At 40.9% G+C, this 22,115-nt stretch overlaps 1 protein-coding gene across 2 annotated transcripts; it reads left to right on the top strand.

The window, feature by feature from the left end:
• Positions 1–313: 313 nt before the first annotated feature.
• Positions 314–5,319, top strand: KRT24 (keratin 24). Of its 2 annotated transcripts, none has more exons than XM_042915333.1 (8): positions 314–943; positions 1,744–1,826; positions 2,444–2,600; positions 3,325–3,486; positions 3,582–3,707; positions 4,050–4,267; positions 4,480–4,607; positions 5,009–5,319. In XM_042915333.1, the coding sequence occupies exons 1-8, from the start codon at positions 314–316 to the stop codon at positions 5,110–5,112; spliced, it is 1,608 nt and encodes a 535-aa protein (XP_042771267.1). In that variant the 3' UTR covers positions 5,113–5,319. The 2 variants fall into 2 exon arrangements, with proteins under 2 accessions (XP_042771267.1, XP_042771266.1); XM_042915332.1 differs by having other exon boundaries at positions 4,477–4,607.
• The last annotated feature ends 16,796 nt before the right edge of the window (positions 5,320–22,115 follow it).

Genomic DNA, 22,115 nt, shown 5'->3' with positions numbered 1-22,115 from the left:
AACTCTGAAAGATTAAAACTGTAATTCTGGGGGAAAAAAGTTTTTGCTTTGCTCCACCTTATTTTTTTTTTCTTGATATAGTAAATGCCCTGAGGCTCTGGCCTAGCTTCAGAAAAAGAGCCAGGGGAGTGTGTTCACAAAAAAGAAATTATCCAATTGCAGATTAGCAAAACTGTAACAGGGATTAAGACGTGACACAGAAAAGGAACACCCTAAAAGTGTGTATATAAGGGCAAAAGGAGAGCTTGCAAGTACATTCTTCCCTGTCCTCTCTCTTGTTCACCTGGACAAGCTGAACGTTTGCAGGAGCACCATGTCTTGCTCATCTCGTGTCTCCTCTTCCAGGGCTGGGGGCAGCGGCTTGGTCAGGGTGTCCGCTGCTGGGAGCAGCTTCAGCAGTGGAAGCAGATGCGGTCTGGGGGATGGCTCTACCCGGGGCTTCCGAGGAGGAACCGGTGGCTGTGGCCTGAGTCGGGGATCAAGCAGTGGCTCCGGAGGAGGTTTTGGTAGCTCGGTACAGGGTGGCTTTGGAGGCACTTCAGGCTCTGGGGCTGGCTTTGGTGGGGGTTCTGGCTTTGGCGGGGGTTCTGGCTTTGGCGGAGGCTCTGGCTTTGGTGGGGGGTCTGGCTTTGGTGGGGGCTCTGGAATTGGGGGGGGTGCTAGTGGAGGCTTCTACATCTATGGCGGTGGTCTGGGGGGTGGAAGAGGGGGTGGTGTTGGTGATGGGGGACTTTTCTCCGGAGGTGAAAAGCAAACCATGCAGAACCTCAATGACCGCCTGGCCAGTTACCTAGACAAGGTCAGAGCCCTGGAGGAGGCCAACAGTGATCTGGAGAACAAAATCAAGGAGTGGTATGACAAATTTGGGCCTGGGTCTGGAGATGGTGGATCTGGAAAAGATTACAACAAATACTATCCAGTAATTGAAGATCTCCGGAATCAGGTGAGACACTATCCACTGCTGAGTTCTATTATTTCTGTATCTTCTGCTCTTATTCAGATCATGTACTGTAATGAAGGTTTTAAGTCAAGGAATTATTTGAAGACATATTTGCTTGTTGTATATGTAAAATGGGATTTGGTGTGTTTTAACTATGACAATACTGCATATGACATCCGACCACATTAATGATCTGTTTGCCTCTCAAATTTGAGTATTTCTACATAAGAGAAAAATTTATATAATGCGAGGCAGCTAATTAACATGTACATAGAAGAATGATGGCAGTGAGTCAATACTAGCTTTATCTAGTATTTATTTTCATGATTAATTCTAGCAGGTTGACATATTCCAGTATCTTGTTAGATTTAAATAATCTTTACAACTGTTTTTCTTCCTGGAAAATCTGGTGCAAATATTGTATGAGAATGTGCATAATCTGAAATGTTTAGCCATTGTTGTATGGGGAATATTTTTTAAAAACTTTTTAGAAGTGAAATTCATTTTTTGCACAGTTTTCTGAAAGAACTTATAGAACAACTGATCTTCCAAAGCAGCAAAAATAAGCAGAGGACTGTGTTCTATAAAACAATGTTCCATGCTGATTCCAGCAAACTGTTACCTTTTTGCAGAAAGATGTAGTTCAGCTATGCCAGATTATCAATAAAGATGTCATTACTAAGCAAGTTTTCAAAACAATTTACCTTTAAAAACCGACTCACGGGACACCTACCCTCACAGGTGCGTGTGCAGATACAGGTAAAAAGCATCCATGATTCATTCACTATTATTGTCTTTTCTAGATCATTGCTGCAACTATTGAAAATGCTGGGATCGTTTTGCAGATTGACAATGCCAGATTGGCTGCTGATGACTTCAGACTGAAGTAAGAAAAGCAAAGACTTGAAAACAAATGTTGTAGGAAAAATAAAATTCAATCTGTCTGTTTCCTTTATTCTAAGCTCAAAGAAATATCTTTTAGGGGATCAAGACCTACATTTACAAACATTCCACCAAGAGTAAATTTGAGAGAGAAAGAGAACACCAGTGGGGGGGAGGGACCGAAGGCAGGAGTGAGAGAGAGAGAGAAACAGAGAGAGAGAGAGAGAGAGAGAGAGAGAGAATCTTAAGCAGATTCCATGCCCAGCACAGAATCCAATGCAAGGCTTGATTTCACAATCCTGAGATCATGAGTTGGGCCAAAATCAAGAGACGCTCAACTGACTGAGCCACCTAGGCGCCCCTCCAAGAGTAAATTTTTAAAACCGCCACTCCACCAACAAGGAAACAAAAAACAGGTCAAAATAAAGATGAGTTTTTGTTATAAAAAAAAATTAGCCATCAGTAGGATTAACATTAGGTTCATAATTTTCTTTCCATGGGAAAAACTCCTAAGAGAAAACTTGGTAGCTTTCTTTTATCAAATAGCTCAGAGGAAAAAAACTTTTTCTTGAATACATAAGAATGGATGTACTCTGAAATGCTCTATACTGTCCTTTCCAGGTATGAGAACGAGCTATATCTCTGGCAGGCCGTGGAGGCCGACATCAACGGCCTTCGGAAAGTTCTGGATGACCTGACCATGACACGCTCTGACCTGGAGATGCAGATTGAGAGCCTCACCGAGGAGCTGGCCTACCTGAAGAAGAACCACGAGGAGGTAGGAGCACATTCCGCACTATTAAATGACTCTGACCTACGTACTTCCCGCACATCCATTCTGTAAAAAATTCTATCTAAGTGGATTTCCAACTCTTATGTCCAAGGAAAAAAGCAGTCATGAACAAATTATATCTGATTTTGGTGGGAAGCAGGGGGTAGCCTTTAGTGTCCTAGTTTCAATTTTTTTGTTGGCTCTGCATGTTTTAAGAAGTCTTGGGGCGCCTGGGTGGCTCAGTCAGTTGAGTGTTCAAGTCTCGATTTCGGCTCAGGTTATGATACCAGGGTCATGAGATCCAGCGCCTGAGCCCCTCATAGGGCTCTACCCTGAACATGGAGCCTGCTTAAGATTCTCTCTCTCCTGCTCCTCCCTCGGACACACACTTGCCCTCTCTCTAAAAGAAGAGGAAGAGGAGGAGGAGGAGGAGAAGGAGGAGGAAGAAGAGGTCTTTGCTTTTCTGTTTTTAAAATTTTTTTCTTTTTAATGTTTATTTTTGACAGAGAGAGAGACAGAGCACGAGCGGGGGAGGGGCAGAGAGAGGGAGACACAGAATCGGGAGCAGGCTCCAGGCTCCAACCTGTCAGCACAGAGCCCGAGCGGGGCTTGAACTCATGAACCTTGAGATCACGACCTGAGCTAAAGTCGGACGCTCAACCGACCGAGCCACCCAGGCGCCCCTTTGCTTTTCTGTTTCTATCACCGTGATCTTTTTTCTTCGCGCTAGGAAATGAAGACTATGCAAGGAAGCTCCGGAGGGGACGTGACCGTGGAAATGAACGCCGCCCCCGGCACCGACCTGACCAAGTTACTGAATAACATGAGGGCACAGTATGAAGAGCTGGCGGAGCAAAATTGCCGCGAGGCCGAGGAGCAGTTCAACAAGCAGGCAGGTTATCACTGCTGGGTGTCTGAGAGTCACACGCAAGCCACTTCAGGTCATTTCTTCAGCCTGCAGCGACTGCCATTCTCTTTTTTATTTAGAGCGCATCACTGCAAGCACAAATTTCTACCGATGCCGGAGCAGCCAGTTCTGCCAAGAATGAGATCACAGAACTGAGACGTACTCTGCAAGCCCTGGAAATTGAGCTTCAGTCCCAAACGGCCATGGTGAGCGCAAAGAGGTTTGCAAAACCTCCAACAGGGAGTTGAGCGGTTTCATTCTCCCTCTTTGCCAAGATGTTCCGCTTGGCACGTAATAAAAGGGCGTCAGGAGCACTGGCTGGTGGTTGTAGAAAGCGTGAAACATTCTAGTGAAAGACAATATACTTTCATAAAAGATTTAGTGTCAAGGAAAGCGGTTATGCCAACAAAAATGAAGGAACCCATGATATAACAACATAGGGTGTAACTTCTCTTTGTACCTTACGCTATTTTGCGTTAAAAAAAAAAAATCATCCCATGACTTATTTTCATCATGATTTTTTTTTTTTAACTGGCTTTTTCTTTTAGAAAAGCTCCCTGGAAGCGACCCTGGCTGACACAGAAGCTGACTACATGGCTCAGCTGTCAGAGATCCAGATGCAGATCAGCGGCCTGGAGGAACAGATCTGCCAGATCCGGGGCGAGACCGAATGCCAGAACGCAGAATATGAGCAGCTGCTGAACGTCAAGACCCGCCTGGAGATGGAGATTGAGACCTACCACCGCCTGCTGGATGGAGAGGGAGGGTAAATGACAGTCAGCTGCTCAGTGCGTTCCTTGGGGTACTTATGTTACCAAACCAAAATGGGGGTTGGGGGCTGGACTTGGGTTTGAAAAGTCACAGTGACATGGTTGAATCAAAAGTCATTTACCTTCCGCAGGGAGAGCCCCCTGCGTGAAGGGTTCGTCCCGCCTTTGCAAACTACAAAGGAACACAATTCCTTTTTTCCTCTAGCAGTTCTGGTTTTGGAGGATCTGATTTTAGAAACTTGGGCTCCAGAAATACAGGATCCAGAAACATGGGATCTAGGGATTTGTCTGTGTCTGGTGACTCAAGATCTGGAAGCTGCTCTGGCCAAGGAAGAGGTAAACATATTTTAATGTTCGTGATCGTTTTATCATTTAAAGTAAAGGCATGCTTTGCTTGTCATATAAAAAGTGTACAGGGGCACCTGGGTGGCTCAGTCAGTTGAGTCTCCGACTTCGGCTCAGGTTGTGATCTCACGGCCCATGAGTTCAAGCCCTACATTGGGCTCTCTGCTATGAGCACAGAACAAGCTTTGGATCCTCTGTCTCCCTCTCTCTCTGCCCCTCCCTCCCTCCCTCTCCCTCTCTCTCTCAAAAATAAACATTAAAAAGAAAGTGTATACTCTTGTTTACATAATCTTAACCCAGAGAGAACATACTTAAGGAATGTACTTGAATTTCTCTTGATCTGGGTTTCTGTGATTATTTCCAAACTGACATGGTGATTCTGTGATTTTCAGAGGCAAACAAGACAAGAGTAACAAAGACCATTGTGGAGGAAGTGGTGGACGGCAAAGTCATCTCATCTCAGGTCAGCAATGTTTCTGAAGTGAAAGTTAAGTAAGCAATTTCCAGATCAGCAAGAGTGTCTTTCAGAAAAATAATGAAAGGACACAAATGAAGAAATCACATCAATCTTTCTAGCCATCTTTCTGGATGTCTTCAGGGAAAAGATTCCATCCAGAAATAGCTAACCAAATAATTTTTCTGCATCTTCTTCTTTTCTTACCCACAACGCTCTTGAAAAAGTTGAAATGACAATTTTGCTCTGTTTCCATGCTTCAATAAACTTACTTTTGCAAGTTAACTAAATGCTTCTGGAAATTTTTTAAGAAATTCAATATTTTCCCTAGAAATAAAGCTTTCAGTTATGATCTAGCTGCATTGTTATTATACTAATATTAATTTGTTATTTATATAGTACCCTCTTCATAAAAATCAAGATTATAGCCATTTGGCATGTGGGCATTTCTAGCAACATCCCATTGGAACTCACTGATAGCTGAAATTAGGTCTTAGTGTCCCTAAAAAAGTTGTGGGAAAGAAAATGGGATATGTGATATGGCTCCAGATTTCTGAAAACCTCAAAAGCTCCAAAGAGAAGAGATCTCAGATACTTGTACCCTTACCAAATCTAGCCACACCTCTAGCCAAAAACTGTCACTTAGCCAAGCTGGTGTTTCCTTTTCCCACTGTCCACTGCTGAGTTGGCCACGGGGCTCTGTCTTGTCTTGCTTGGGACAATGAAGCTTCTTAATGTAGGGCAGGAGATGGTACCGGCTCAGTCCCAGGAAGAACCAGACACAGGACAAAGCCACACTGGTTAAGGACTTTTCCACTTGAGGAATTCAATAGCACCAGATCACAAACTAGAGAATCAACCCCAGAAGCCAGTCCTCAAGAAAAGAATGCCAGGCGTGGCATAAAAAGCCAAATTTAAAATTACAAAGGATGAACCTGAACATAATTTATGCAAATTATACCTTCAAATATAAAACCAATAAGATCTGTATGAGAGTATCAAACTTTTTAAAAAAAATTTTTAATGTTTATTTATGTTTGAGACAGAGAGAGAAACAGCATGAGCAGGGGAGGGGCAGAGAGAGACGGAGACTTAGAATCTGAAGCAGGCTCCAGGCTCTGAGTTGTCACCACAGAGCCCGATGCAGGGCTCGAACTCATCAACTGATGAGATCATGACCTGAGCCGAAGTCAGACGCTCAACCGACTGAGCCACCCAGGTGCCCCGAGAGTATCAAACTTTAATAATCCAAAACCACCCAAAACATGTAGCTTTTCATTTTCTAGGCATATTGAATAAAACCTAAAAATGAACCTGCAAGCACACTGGGACTTCTGCTTTGATAGACAACTACAGAGTTATATATAATATATATATAGTAATATATATATATATATTATATATATAATAGCTACAAGCACAAACCACTACTCAAAAAGAGCAACACTGTCTTCAAACATATGTTTCCCATCAAGCCATTACAGTAACTTAAACCTTGGATGTTTTTCCTCTAGTGAAAATTTCAGAAATATGAACCAGCTGATCCAATGTGGATTAATAGTGGAAAGACACAAATGGAAACCAGTTGTGTGCAGCCTCTGGTCCCTCGGGTCATCACGGCCACACTGGGGAAGCCTCTTTCTGTGAGTCTTCCCAGATGCACGCTTGTAGTCCTGTACCACCTGGCACCTACGTTTATGCCTGGTATTATCTGCATGTCAAAGCAACAGTATATGGCCACTCTGAAAATCATCTTTAGGTGAAAACCCTCATCCTGTGTTTCCCTGACATGTGTTAAGAGGCCACATTTGTACTAAATGACCATTTACAGATACAGAAAAGGCCAGAACATGCTGAGATGCAGTAAAATACGTCTCTAGCATTTCAATTAAAAAAAAATTTTAATGTTTATTTATTTTTGAGAGAGAGAGACACAGACAGAGTGTGAGCAGGGGAGGGGCAGAGAGAGAGGGAGACACAGAATCTGAAGCAGGCTGTACTCTGAGCTGTCAGCACAGAGCCTGACTCAGGGACCGAACTCATGAACTGTGAGATCATGAACTAAGCCAAAAAGGACGCTCAACCGACTAAACCACTCAGGTGCCCCATGACCACTTTTTTTTTAACTGGTTCCTCTATAATGCCTGCTCCATCTTTTCTCCCCACCACGTGCCCCAGGAGGTCACCTCTCCTCTTCAGAACTCCTCTGCACCCAGAATACTTCTTACAAACAGTAGCCATCCAACAACCAAATGACTGAACCATGAGATCATGACCTGAGCCAAAGTCGGACACTCAACCAACTGAGCCACCCAGGCAACCCGCATTTCAATTTTTAAAACGGGAATTACTGAGCCATTTGGGATCATGAAATTTCCTTAGAGTACTGAACAAAATGTTAAGGATAGGGTGTTTGCACACTATGACCTGTCCTGAAATCACTTCAAAACCACATGACATAAAACTGCGTATGTTTTATTCTGGAACTCTATAGTTCAGCAATCCACCAACTTTTCAATGAGTGCGGACTTACTCTTAAGAAGGAAGAGCCAGTGCCTACGTGGTATGAATTTTCATCGGTTGACTTTTGATCCAGAGATTCATACGGTCGTTCTTGTCACTCCGACCTCAAGGGACAATGGGCAAGAATGGTGAGGGTGCTGGACATGGTATCTGTCCTCACAAAGATTAGAAGCAAGAAACGAGGTTTGTAGGAAGCAGGGAAGAGGAAACAGCCAAAGGATTTGAGACCCTATGGAAAGTAGCCTAAATTTGCTTAATGACTTCATGGAATTAGACCCTGTTCAAAAGACCTATAAGAGAATACAGTGATGAATATAAATCACCCAGAATGTAGCTCAAGTAATATTTTCCCAATAACCTCCTCAACTAGCAAAATACTACATGTAATACAACATTTTAAAAAATTATCAGTGGCTCAAATGGGATACTTGAAAAAAAAAACAGGAAATATGGGTCAAGCTCTTTTAAAAACAATTTTCTGGGGGCACCTGGGTGGCTCAGTTGATTAAACATCTGACTGGATCTCAGCTCAGGTCATGATCTCACAGTTTGTGAGATCCAGCCCTGTGTAGAGTTCTTTGCTGACAATGCGGAGCCTGCTTAGGATTATCTCTCTCCCTTTCTCTCTGCCCTTTCCCGGCTCCCATGCTCGCTCTCTCTCTCTCTCTCTCTCTCTCAAAATAAATAAATAAACATTTAAAAAGAAAGAAAAAAAATTTTCTCATTTGTAATATCACTGGCAATATGAAATGATAAGGTGGAAAGGAGCAAACACTGAGATAACATTTCAACTAATTTTTTTTAATGTTTAGCATTTATCTTTATTTTTTTAAGAGGTGGGGGAGGGGCATAGGCAGAGGGAAAGAGAGAATCTTAAGGAGGCTCCACACCCAGCAGGGAGCCCGACGCAGGGCTCCACCTCATCAATCCTGCGATCATGACCTGAGCTGAAATTGAGAATCGCTGCTCAACCAACTGGGCCACCCAGATGCCCTTAATGTTAGTATTTAAATGGCGTATAGAAGACAAGCCCAGAACATATCTATCACAGATCTATCATGTATCAAGTGCATAGATTCCTGGGGTGGGGGCGGGGGGGAATATGTTTATTTCATTGACCAAACCGCAAGGAACACGAAAGCCTACGGTTACAACACTGCAGGAGGACTATATCACGCGGACTCCAGCTTGCTTCTTAATGGCCCCGTAGAGCTGGGAAGTGTTTCCCAACACCACCACCTCCACTAGCTCATCCCTAACACTCTGATCTTTAGAAACACGTACTGCTTTTAGCTTTATTCATTGCTGGCAGCTAGCTACAAAATAAATTACTTCAAATGACTTTTTATTAGTTTGCCTAAGACCAAGAAGTCAGGTTTTTAAATCTCCATGATGGTTGTCACGTAAACAAAGGCTTTGTGGCACCATTTCAAGATAAGGCAATTGTACTTTCCCCTCTGGGGGTGCCACACTCAAAAGTTTCCATGAAGATCCAGTATTAATGCTTGCGATTTCTATCACAATAATAACATAAAAATCACAGAGTTTTAAAGAGTTGGATGGCGACTTTTATTCCAAACCCTCAATTTCTATCCCAAACACCCAGGATAGAAATTCTTCCTGGAAGATTATTCTAGGCCTCTAGTCCCTGCTTGAAGGTGCCCAGACCTTGCAAAGTTCATGACTTGGTAAGGGAGATCATTCCATTTAAGAACAGGTGTAAAGTTAGAAATGGTTTCCTTATATGGAGCCAGATCTGTCTCTGTGTAACTTCCAGCAATCTGATCCTGGTTCAGGCCTTTGGAGCTTTTTTTGGTTTTTTAAATCAAGATGTTGACAGAGCTGTGTTCCTTCTGAAAGCTCAAGGGAAGAATCCTTTATCTTGTCTTCAGCATTCAAACATTCTTTTTAATGTTATATTTGTTTTTGAGAGAGTGTAAGCAGGGAGGGGCAGAGAGAAAGAGGAACAGAGGTTCTGAAGTGGGCTCTGTGCCGACAGCAGCCAGCCTGCCATGGGGCTTGAACTCAGGAACCTGGAGATCATGACCTGAGCTGAGGTCGGACACTCAACCCACTGAGCCACCCAGATGTCCCGTTTGGAACTATTTTTAAATGGTCACGTGTCTTCTTTTTTCTAAACAAAAATCTCAATTTCTTTAGCCATGCCTCATCTGACATTGTTTCCATACTCTTGATTACCTAGACCACATGTTTTGGATATAATGGACATATTCACAATTAAATAGTCTTCTTAAACTATGGCACCCAGAATTGAACACAAGGATCAAGAGCAGTGGGAGGATGACCCCTAAACTTGTAAATCTTTTGATAGAGTCTAACTTCAACGGCCATAGCATATACACGACCATTGAGCTGGGACTTTTACAGAGAAACTTTATCCTTCACCGGATGTTTTATTCTCTCTTTTTCTTCTAACTCATGGAACTTCCTTTTTTTAATTCTATTTACTTTATAGAATCTTACCACTAATTTGGGGTCATCATTTCGCCCTAAAAAGTGTTTAAAATACATTTTTTATTCTCTCACTCAACATACTAAATAGGTATTATTTAGAAAAAATGCAACAAACCTTAAAATGCAACCAGTATTACACCAAAGCCCCCCACCTGCCAGTAACTATCAGCTTGACATGTATGTTTCCTGAATAAGCCATTTGAATATTTTATTCCACGTTAAATTGTTTCAATGTTAATAAAAGTTTTAAGAAATGCTTATTTACTGGGCCAGCAGGTTGTATAAAGACATAGGAATAGGCTCATAGGAATAGTTACCCTTTAGAAAAAGGAAGCAAAGGTCATGCATGAAAAGCACATCAAGTGACATGGAGTTTATTTACCAAAAATATTGTCTTTCTAGTGTGACAGCTTTTAGTTAAAGATAGATAGATACACAGATAGATAGATAGATGACAGATTTATTTCACTGCCTCTGACAATATACATAATGAAGAAAAATGTGTTTTGTAATATGGAAATCATGGGGGGGGGGGCTTCCCATTAGAAAAAGGCATCTGGAGAGAGGAAGTAGGATGTGTCATGGTTATTGTCTCCAAGTTTAGATCACCTGCTGCAATTCAAAATCTGCATATGTTGATTCACCTGCAGAAGGAGCCAGGGGTGGCCACAGCAGAGGTTTACAAGAACCTGGAGAAACTTACAAGTTTGTTATTTAATACTAAATCAAAACATTATAGCGTATCAGTTCCTCCTTTTCTCTTTAACTTTCTTGGGGGTCCTACACTTCCATAAAACAAGAATATACAGCTAGATATTATTAACCACTTTGAAAGCCCAAGGTAGGCTTTGAGAAAAATTTAAAACTTAAAATATTATTTTCTTACAATTGACAAAATCAAGAAAGAAGAATATTAAAAGGAATCTGACCATTCTCTCTTCCTACATTTTATTCTTATTTAAGACAGGATACATAAGGTAAGGATCTGCCACTTACTATAACTTCACCGGAAATCCCTAAAATTGATTTCAAATAGCTTCATCTGAAAAGATGGCATATTCATCACACAATTCCAAAGGAAAATAAGTTGGTACAAGCACAGTCACCAAAATGCATGAGGGCAGAAATTCCATAAGTGAAAATACAAGCTTAAGTAGGCTGATATCTGCTTCATTTCTCCAGTGGGAGATAACAAATATCTGAAGGCATTTTCTGTGCTTTAAAATAAATAAGACAGTCTATGGGGTTTAACAAACAGTTAACAAAACAAGAATTTAGTACTACAGATGTCACTGAAAATCCTTTAGGTAATTGTACCAAAAAGGAAACACCCACTTTATCAACTAGAAAAAGAGGTACTAATTGATAACTCCCTAACATTCTCTTGGAGGATTGGTTTTGCAGGGTTGAAACCCTTCCATCATGTCCCATTTTGCCCAAAAGTCTAGTCTATTAGATTCTGATCATGGGAAAGGAAGAATCATAGGGGAGAAAGAGGCTCAAGTGGCTCCTCAGGGGGAGATTTTCCCACCAACTTTGGGGGTGCTAACCAGGGAGGAGGTGTGAGCAGGTTGCTCTCTGATAATGAGAAGGATATGATGCAAAACCTCAATGACCCTCTCCCAGTCTACCTGGACAAGATGGCGCTCTGGAGCACCATCAAGTAAACTTCAAGTTCACTTGAAGATAAAATCAAAGAAATTTGGACCTGAGGCAATGGTCAAAAAGTAAAACAGGACTAAAGAAGTATCATCATCTGAGGGGCACCTGGGTGGCTCAGTCAGTTAAGCATCTGACTTTGGCTCAGGTCACAATCTCACAGTTTGTGGGTTCGAGCCCCACATCAGGCTCTGTGCTGACAGCTCAGAGTCTGGAACCTGCTTCAGATTCTGTGTCTCCCTCTTTCTCTGCCCCTCCCCCACTTGCACTCTCTCTCTCAAAAATAAATAAGCATTTTTAAAAAAAAAGTATCACCAGATACTTGAGGAACTTAAAAACAAGGTAAGAAATTTTGCTACTGCTGGACAAAATATGACAAAGTGACAAAATATGAAAAGATTGAGACCATCTTACACCATATCTGTACTTCCCTCAATTCAACCAGATTAAGGAATTTAACAAGCAACAGAATGTACTTCTTAGCTATGTTCCATTTTTTTTTTTTTCTAATTTGCTTACTTTTATATAGTTCATTTTCTGGAAAGAATTATAGAAATGTTTCCAAAATACTTAAACAAAATTAAACTGAGTACATTGCCTATAGTCACTCTATCCTCAAAAGAAGAGATAAATGCTATAGATATACTTATACAACTATTTAATGTATTTGTCATTAAGAACGATATACATAAAAAATTTCTGTGAAGACCCTGAAACAGGCATTGCTAAATACCAGTGTATGAAAGTTCAGAATATGAGCATAACAAACACAGCTTCTATGTGTGTCCTGCTTTTCCAGATATTAAACACAACCATTAATAACACCAGCTTCACGCTCCAGACTGATAGTGTAAAATTAGCAGCTGAAGACTTCAGACAGAAGTAAGACGTGGTTACCTTCAATGGCACAATGGAACATACAAGCTATGGAGAGAAGCTGTGGGTGAAGCCGTGCTTATTTTTATACTGGAATCACAAGTTACAAAAAGAGGATTGTTCTTTTTAGAAATAAATGAAATCCTAAAAATGGAAAGATGCTTTAGCTGAATACACTACAGAAGGCCATTATTTACAAGAACATTATGGCGATTGTGTTCAAAGAATCATCGCCTAGTTTATAAGTAAAAAATTTTTTTAAGTTTATTTATTTTTGAGAGAGAGAAAGACAGACAGAGAGCAGGAGAGGACAGAGAGAGAAGAAGACACAGAATCTGAGTAGGCTCCAGGCTCTGAGCTGTCAGCACAGACCCCATCGCGGGGCTCAAACTCATGAGCTGTGAGATCATGACCTGAGCTGAAGTCGGACGCTTAATGGACTGAGCCACCCAGATAAGTAACAACTTTTAGGGTCGCCTGGGTGGCTCAGTTGGTTAAGCATCTGACTTTGGCTCAGGTCATGATCTCACAGTCCCTGAGTTCGAGCCCTGTGTCGGGCTCTGGGCTGACAGCTCGGAGCCTGGAGCCTGCTTCAGATTCTGTATCTCCCTCTCTCTGGCCTTCCCCCCGTTCATGCTCTGTCTCTCTCTGTCTCAAAAATAAATAAACATTAAAAAAAATTTATAAGTAAGAACTTTTATGAATTAGGTATATTTTAAGTGAGGTACCATTATGTGTGTCTGACGATTCTTTAACTCCTTTCTTGACATGTATGTACAAGGCCCTCATGAACAAGAGGAAAATAAAGTATGGCAACTGTGTCCAAAGAAAGAAAAATGCTAGAGAGTTCTTCCTCAAAGCTTTCAGTGTTTTATATGCAGTGCCATGGTACTCCCACCCTCCCCAAAATGTGAAATGCAAATAGCAAATTATATTTGCATCAAATATAAACTGAAGCATTTCTGGAACAGTCCTTAAAAAGATTGTTTAGAATACAGTATTAACACAAAACTAATAACCACTGAAAGCACTTGAAACTTTTTTTAGGTGTGGGTCTGAACTGGCCCTGTGCCAGAGTATGGAGGCTGACAACCACAGCCTGAGCCCAGTCCTGGATGACCTGACTGTCCAACACTGACCTGGAAATGCAGGTCGAAACCCTGGCGGAGGAGCTAGCTGATCTCAGGAAGAACCATGAAGATGTGTGTGTCTGTAGGGTGAAGTGTAACTTGCCCTTTTCTTTTAAAAAAAAAATTTTTTTTTAGGTTTATCCATTTTTCAGAGACAAAGAGGGACAAAGCATGAGTAGGGGAGGGGCAGAGAGAGAGAGGGAGACACAGAATCTGAAGCAGACTCCAGGCTGTTGACACAGAGCCTGACCAGAGGCTGGAACTCACAAGACCACAAGATCATGACCTGAGGTGAAGTCAAAGTCAGACGTTTAAGGGATTGGGCCACCCAGGTGTCCCTAACTTTCCCCTTTCTTATTTTTTGTCTTTGATTCCAATCTAATGATGAGGTTAAAGAAAAAAAATTTTTTTAAGTTTATTTATTTATTTTGACAGAGACAGAGACAGAGTGAGTGGGAAAGGGGCAGAGAGAGGCAGAGAGAGGATCCCAAGCAGGGTCAGCGCCATCAGCCCAGAGCCCGACCAGGGGCTTGAACTCACCAGCCGTGAGATCATGACCTGAGCTGAAACCAAGAGTCAGACACTTAACCAACTGAGCTATGCAGGCATCCCAGAGGTTAAGGAAAATTCTAATAAATGAAGTGAATGCTACTGCCATTGTGGTTGAATTCCTTGATGGTTGTTTCCCACTCAGGAAATTAAAGGCCCACCAGATATGGCAGGCGTGTGGAGACGGTCGTCATACCGGGAGCTCAGCTATCCCGGCTCCTCAATGGCAGAACTCACCATGGGGCTCTCACCGAGCAGAATCACCAGGATGCTAAAATTAGGTTCAACAACAAGGCAAACTAAAAACACAGTCAAGGTCGGAGAATTAGGACGACTTCCCTTTGCTGATAAACGACTCTGTTTTATAATGGTATTCCAGAGCAGAGTGCTACTTCAGCAGATAGCTTCCGCCGCGGAAGCCGCCAATTCTGCTAAGGTTCAGATGAATGAGCTGAAGCAGACTATTCAGGCCATGGAGCTAGAACTAGTCTGCAGGAGCCCTGCTATGTCACGATCTCCTCCTGGGGGACTATGCCAAAGACCAATTTGTCCCCACAGATAATTTCCTGATTTCACCTCAGCAATATGGTTCCAAAATATTATATTCCCAAATGGGCTCTATTTTTTTAAGCTCTTAAAATCTTAAGATCTTTGGCTTCTTAATTATTAGCTTAGACAGTAAAGTGTTCACTTAATGCATGAAAAATATGTAGAAGCAAAATGAACTGCACATACCAGCCCCTATTTTGAAAATACCACAGCCCCTGAATCAGCTAAGACACTGCAAATATCAACATGAGCTCGCTGTGAGGGAAACACTGGGCTGGCTCATTTTCGGAATGAGATCACTTGTTTCTATTTCCGGGTAGGTGGTAAGGCAAGACTCCTGTCTAAAAGCTTAAGACAATTAGTGTCGGTAAAATGTCTTCAGGAATATCCAGCTAGGATTTCTTTCAATATCAAGGAGTGATGTTGAATGTTGTGTTTTAATTATGAAGATTTCATACATTTAAACTTGAATAACAATGTTTTCCTTTTTAAGTCAATCTTCACTTATATTCCCAAAAGATGAGATGATTTGTGATAAGCATTTATTAAGTATCTGATGTTTCAACAGCTGTGACATAGGAAACAGGATAGTGGTGGCATGTCTGTCTTCTGGGAAGCACATTTCCACCATAGGGAAACGTTTACTAACCTAATAATGCATTAGCCAGTTCCTATATTTTGCATCAGCCCAGTAGACCCGAGCCCCAGTCCCAGGCTCTCTAAACTCAGAGTGTGACCTTAGATAAGTCACTTTTCCAAAAGTATCCATCTCTAGACCTCATTTTTCCATTATCTATACAACAGGGGAGTTGGCAATCCCTATGATATCTTCTTATTCTACAGTCTATGACCCTATGCAACCAAATTTTTAAAACCATCAAAAAATATCAAGGTGGGTGAAATGAATATTATAGTGAATTAAAATTAGGCCAGATTTACTCTAATTCAAGGAGTTTGTTATATCTTTTTAATACATCCAATGTCAGGTTCTAAGGTAGGGTTTATCAACCCTGCAACTCTAGACATTTGAGGTTGGAGAATTCTTTGGGGAGGGGGTAGCTGTCCTGTACAACCTATGCGTTGTAGCAGCATCCATGGGTTTTACCCACTAGATGCCAACAGCATCTCCTATCACCCATTTTGACAGCCAAAATGTCTCCAAATGTTGCCATATGCCCTCAAGGGGAGCAAAGTGACTCCTTTTGAGAATCACTGCTCTTCACACGCAAAGAGCATTTTCATACTCCACAAAAGCGAGTGCTCATCACGGTATGAAATGCTCAGCCTGGTACAAAACACACAGGATGAAGTACCCTCCTTCCCTCAAATCTCAAATCTTCACCCCTTTAAAACATGGCGTCCAAGCAAAAAGGGTTATCTCTGTTTCACTTGAAAGAGAAAGGGCTGGAATAGAGGAAAGAACACGCCTATGAGTCCTGTCTTCTTTCTCACAGCACAAATAGGAACCCCTTCTGATACTTATCTGCCTAAATAACTCTTTGTTTCATCTTTTCTCTGGTGCAAACTTCAAACTTCACTATATCCTCAGTAAACATCCCTGCAAGCCAGGCTGACAGAACCCGAGGCCAACTACCAGACTCAGCTTTCACAGACCCGAGTATAGATGCTGACCCTGGAGATGCAGGTGCTCATGTTTGCAAGGAGATAGAAAGCCAGAACACAGGCTACCAGCAGCTCCTGGGCATCATGGTGTACCTGGAGAACCAAACTGAGACCTCCCACTGCCTGCTCCAGGGACAGGGCTGGTACTTGGGAAGCTGTATTCTGTGAAGAAGGGGAGCAGGTGGGGCTGGGGGAAAGTATAGGTGTCCAGTTGCTTCTATGCACGTTCTTAACTAAATGCAACAGTATTACACTACAAGGGCTGAACAAACTTCCACAAGACCCATCCTGTAAGTGCCGGCTCTATAAAGGCAGCGACTGAGGCCTTGATTTATGAACGCACCCCCCACCCAGTCCCACGCATTACCATCCCACACAAGACACTCCACGAATGTTTGCCCAACTGAACTGAAGTTTAGGGCAGCGCCGTGGCCCTATTTCCCCTGCTCAGAAAACAAGCACATTATATCCAACCTGTTATATGCTTAATAGTCATTTGGGGCCGTGTAATTCAAAAACAGAATGAATAAAAATACACCAAGTTAAAATGCAATGCCTTCAACTCACAGTCTTTAAAAACAGTCCTGGGTATTACGATATTTATGAATACCTCAAACGATTAAAACAGAGTATAAGATGTTCTATTTTTCTTTTCAGTCATGAGTTTAAAACTGGATCCAAAGGAGGAAATAAATCGAGGGTAAGTTCTATAAGAAAGATTGTCTTATTTCATTTTCTTTGGAGGAACAATATATTCCAGGCCCAAGAGAATTGTGTTTTTATATGAATTTATCATTTATATTATGCAATTAAAAGCATATTTCTAAAAAAATTTTAACATTTATTTATTTTCGAGAGAGAGACAGACAGACAGACAGAGCACAAGCAAGGGAGGGGCAGAGAGAGGAGGGAGACACAGAATCTGAAGCAGACTCCAGGCTCTGAGCTGTCAGCACAAAGCCCGATGTGGGGCTCGAACCCATGAACCATGAGATCATGGCCTGAGCCGAAGTTGAATGCTCAACCAACTGAGCCACTCAGGTGCCCCAGCAATTGAAGGCATATTAATCCAAGGCTTAATTATGGAATAGTTTCAACTGACATATTTGTCAAAATAGCACTGTAATTTTTTTCTTTGAAATATATGCCTATATGAAGTAATAATAAATGCCCTAGAAGCTTTTATCACACCACATTTAAATGTTTTCCTTCCAACATTGTTCGACTCAATATGTGGGGAGACATTTTAATGAACATTTCTTTTGAAAGGTCAAAATAACAAGATTTATGCTGATAGGTTAGTTTAACACCGTTTTTCAAACTGTATGCTTTGACCCGTTAATAGCTCTTTAAAAATATTGGGTCACAGTCAGCATTTTTAAGCAGAATGTAAGAGAAAACAGCAAAGTACATATTATCTATGAGTGGTAAATATTATTTTACAAATGTTTTAATTATAAGTGTGTGTTTCTGGGTATGTGTGTGTGTGTACGCTGATGTCACAGCATAAAATGCATTTCTTCTTATGGAAGAAATTGGAAAACTACTGTGTTTTTTTGGGTTTTGAGGGGTTTTTTGCAACCTGCCTCTACCTCTATCAGTTCATCGTCCACACTGCTGCTAGAGCCATCTCCTAAATCTGGATCACATAGTTCAGGCACTGTTCCAAGCACTGTATGTGTGTCAACGAATTCAGTTCTCATTATGATCCTGTGAGGCAGACTATTAGTAACCCCATTTTACAGATGAGGGAACACATCTGTAACACAGATGTAACACAGAGCAAGTTAAATAAATTGACCAAGGGAGTCGATAAGTTACTTTCCAAGTTTCTGACACAGGTCCTTCTCTGGATGAATCGACAGTCTAGAAAGAGAAAAAATATATGTAAATATATAAATAATAAAGCACTAACCATAATTCTGACTGGACTTTAAGAAAAATCACTCTGCATTAGTGAAGCTCTAAAGAGTAAAGATTGAAATCAACAAGATTTATATGCTTATCTTTCTGACTATTTAGTAGGTAGAGAAGTTAAAAAGTGCCCAATAAGACAGCTGTCTTGGGGCGCCTGGGTGGCTCAGTTGGTTGGGTGTCCAACTTCGACTTAGGTCATGATCTCACGGTTCGTGAGTTTGAGCGCTGTGTCAGGCTCTGTGCTGATAGCTCAGAGCCTGGGAGCCTGCTTCGGATTCTGTCTCTCTCTATCTCTCTCCCTCTCCTTCACTCATGCTCTGTCTCTGTCTCTCAAAAATAAATAAACATTAAAAAAAACTTTTTAATACAGCTGTCTTACTTTCTTTTTATATATTTTTTAATGTTTATTTTTTTATTTTTGAGAGAAAGAGCACATGAGCAACGGAGAAGCAGAGAGAGAGGGCAAGAGAGAGAATCCCAAGCAGACTCCACACCATCAGTGCAGACCCCAATGTGGGGCTCAAACTCATGAACCGTGAGATCATGACCTGAGTCAAAACCAAGAGCCGGAAGCTCAACAGAGTGTGCTACCCAGGCGCCCTGACAGCTGCCTTACTTTTGATTAAAGTGGAATGCTTTATCAGTTTACTTCATTTCCATCAACATAAAATTGACTTTTCATTTTCCCTATTTTCTTTTCACAGAACCAACAAAAATAATCCAGTACAAGACAATTGTTGAAGAACTTGTTGATTGCATTGTCTCATCACACACAAAAAAAGATATCCACCAAAGACCAGCTTAAGGAACATCACACAAATCAGCTCACAAAAACTAAGACTAATCAAGGACCATTTAATCTGAGTCGTGTATATAAGATAAGCCATCCAATGTTTAGAGAATCAAACTGAAAAAGATGTGAAGACCATGGGATACATCCAAACAATACTGATCTTTTAACAATGGGAAAAAGAAATGTCAGAAAGATATTTGGATTTTTTTTTTTTTTTTTTTTGCTTATCTGCAATGAAGTCATAGGAACAGATCCATCTTCATTTTGAAGTTATTTTAATCTTTCTGAATTTACTAAAAATGAGTACACCTCTGATTTAGGAGGTCTAATTTTGAGGTTTTCAGTTCTGGTCTGAAGCAATCAACTTGGCTCAAGTGCCTGGCTAAACACTCTAGATAGCAAACAATAAGAGGTAATATTTTCCTTCGAGAAGCTAACATCTACTGGAACGTAAGAAATACGTGAAAAAGTTCAGTGGCATCAGAATATCACATAGCACCAAAATTAGTAGTACAGATGGTAAATGCCAAGAGAATTCACAGATGAGAGTTCAATATGGTCCAGAGAGGCCAATGAAGATCTCAAGAAGCTCTAAAGTAAAGCTACACTAATATAATAGTTCGTACTCAGCAGTGAGCAAAAATTTAAAAGACAGTATCAAGTGTTAACTAGGATATGAAGCAACTGGAACTCACACCTACTACTAATGGGGGTACAAATCAGTGCAACCACTTTGGAAAATGCTGTTATCTACTACAGTTGAAGAAGACACACTATGAACCAGAAATACCTCTCATTCATTCATTCAACAATAATTGAACTCCTCCCATATACCATGCACTGTTGTAAGCACAACTTTCCAGTCTAAACTACCCTGGGTCCCCACTAAAGCAAAATGTATGCATAGATACACCAGAAATCATGTTCAGAAATGTTACCAGAAGCACTGATTATAATGGCCAAAAAAGTATTTTTGAAAACAGGCCTGTGGATTAATAAATTGTGAATTTCTTCATAAGAACAGAATTCAATAAACCAGGGAAAATTAATAAACTAGAACATACAACAAGGATGAATTTCAGGAACATATTTTTAAAAAGCAAATTGCAGAAGAATATATATAGTATTATTCCATTTATATAAAATTACAAAAACATGTACCACTATTAAATAATGTATGGTTTAGTGATGCAAACAAATGAGGGCACACTGAAAAGAAAAGCAAGTGAAATATAAACAGAATATGAAGGGGGCAAGGAAGTGGGTAGGGGCGCACAAGTGACTCACTGGTAATGTCAATGTTTTATTTCTTTTTTTTTAATGCTTTTTTTTAAACTTTTTTTAACGTTTATTATTTTTGAGACAGAGAGAGACAGAGCATGAACAAGGGAGAGGCAGAGAGAGAGGGAGACACAGAATCTGAAACGGGCTCCAGGCTCTGAGCTGTCAGCACAGAGCCTGATGCGGGGCTCGAACTCACGGACCGTGAGATCATGACCTGAGCTGAAATCGGACGCTTAACCGACTGAGCCACCCAGGCGCCCCAACGTTTTATTTCTAAAGTAGGTATGGTTCATGGGTATTTGTTGCATTGTTTTCTTACTACCTTGTACATATTTTATAAAAATTCTTTTGCATCTACTCAATTATGTTTTTTAAGTTCAGTAAAGTGCAAAGTGTTGTCTTTTGAAGGAAGGATTTGAATAGGCAGACATGAAGCCAATACAAGTGAAGGAAAGGGATAGGGTTGACCATGATATACATGGAACCATGAAGTGGAATCTGGCAGAGTGAAGAATTCATCTTGGATAACGACAGGGATAAGACTAAATATGGAATATGGTCAAATCATGGAGAGTCTTAAGAGCTTCTTTGAGGAGTATAGACTAATCTGAAATTCCACAGGGAACTCTTGAAAACCTTGGGCTTAGGAGTAACCTATCAAGGGTTGAAAAAGGAAATTAATATAACCTCTGTATGCAAGATGGATTGGGGCAGTGGGGATGGAGACTAGAGACAAGGTAAATAGGTTACTGTGACAAATTAAGGATAAATTGAAATTTTTCTGGACCTAGATACTCCTGGGGGAAGTAAAGAATCTGAGAGACAGGATTTGGTTAATTATTAAACTATAAAGAATTGGGGTGCCTGGGTGGCTCAGTCGGTTAAGCGGCCGACTTCGGCTCAGGTCATGATCTCACGGTCCGTGAGTTCGAGCCCCATGTCGGGCTCTGTGCTGACTGCTCAGAGCCTGGAGCCTGTTTCGGATTCTGTGTCTCCCTCTCTCTCTGCCCCTCCCCTGTTCATGCTCTGTCTCTCTCTGTCTCAAAAATAAATAAATGTTAAAAAATAAATAAATAAAATAAATAAAAAAATAAAGATTAAAAAAGTTTTTAACCATAAATTATAGAGCTAAGATGGTAAACAAAAATTCTAAAATTGCAAGGTGAAATAAAAACTGGAAAGTGGGGAGAGAGAGCAAAATCAGAAGGGAAGAAGATACAACAGGCCATGCATATATTGAGCTTGATGTAACAATGGAACATCCACCTAGAAATATCCAACAGAAAACCAGAGATACAAATGGATAATGTCTACAAATTGCACTAAGATAGATATTTATAGCATGAAAAACACAATAGTCTTAACTGTCATGTAAAATTGATTATACACAACAAAAATCCTAACCAACAGGTAAACATTCAAACCTTTTAAGTGCATTTTAAAAACCATGTTATGGCTAACAAAACTCTAAAAATTCAGAACTAACTGTATTTTGAAGTATGAATTATCAAGAACCATAGCAGAGGGGTGTCTGGGTGGCTCAGTCAGTTACGCGTCTGACTCTTGATTTCAGTTTAGGTCATGATCTCATGGTTTGTGAGATTGAGCCCTGTGTCTGGCTCTGCACTGGCAGCACAGAGCCTGCTTGGGATTCTCTCTCTCCCTCT

This window comes from Panthera leo, chromosome E1 (assembly GCF_018350215.1).
Source record: "Panthera leo isolate Ple1 chromosome E1, P.leo_Ple1_pat1.1, whole genome shotgun sequence".
NCBI lineage: Eukaryota > Metazoa > Chordata > Mammalia > Carnivora > Felidae > Panthera > Panthera leo.
Note: the sequence above shows the minus strand (reverse complement) of the source record. Positions and strands in the feature narration are given on the sequence as shown.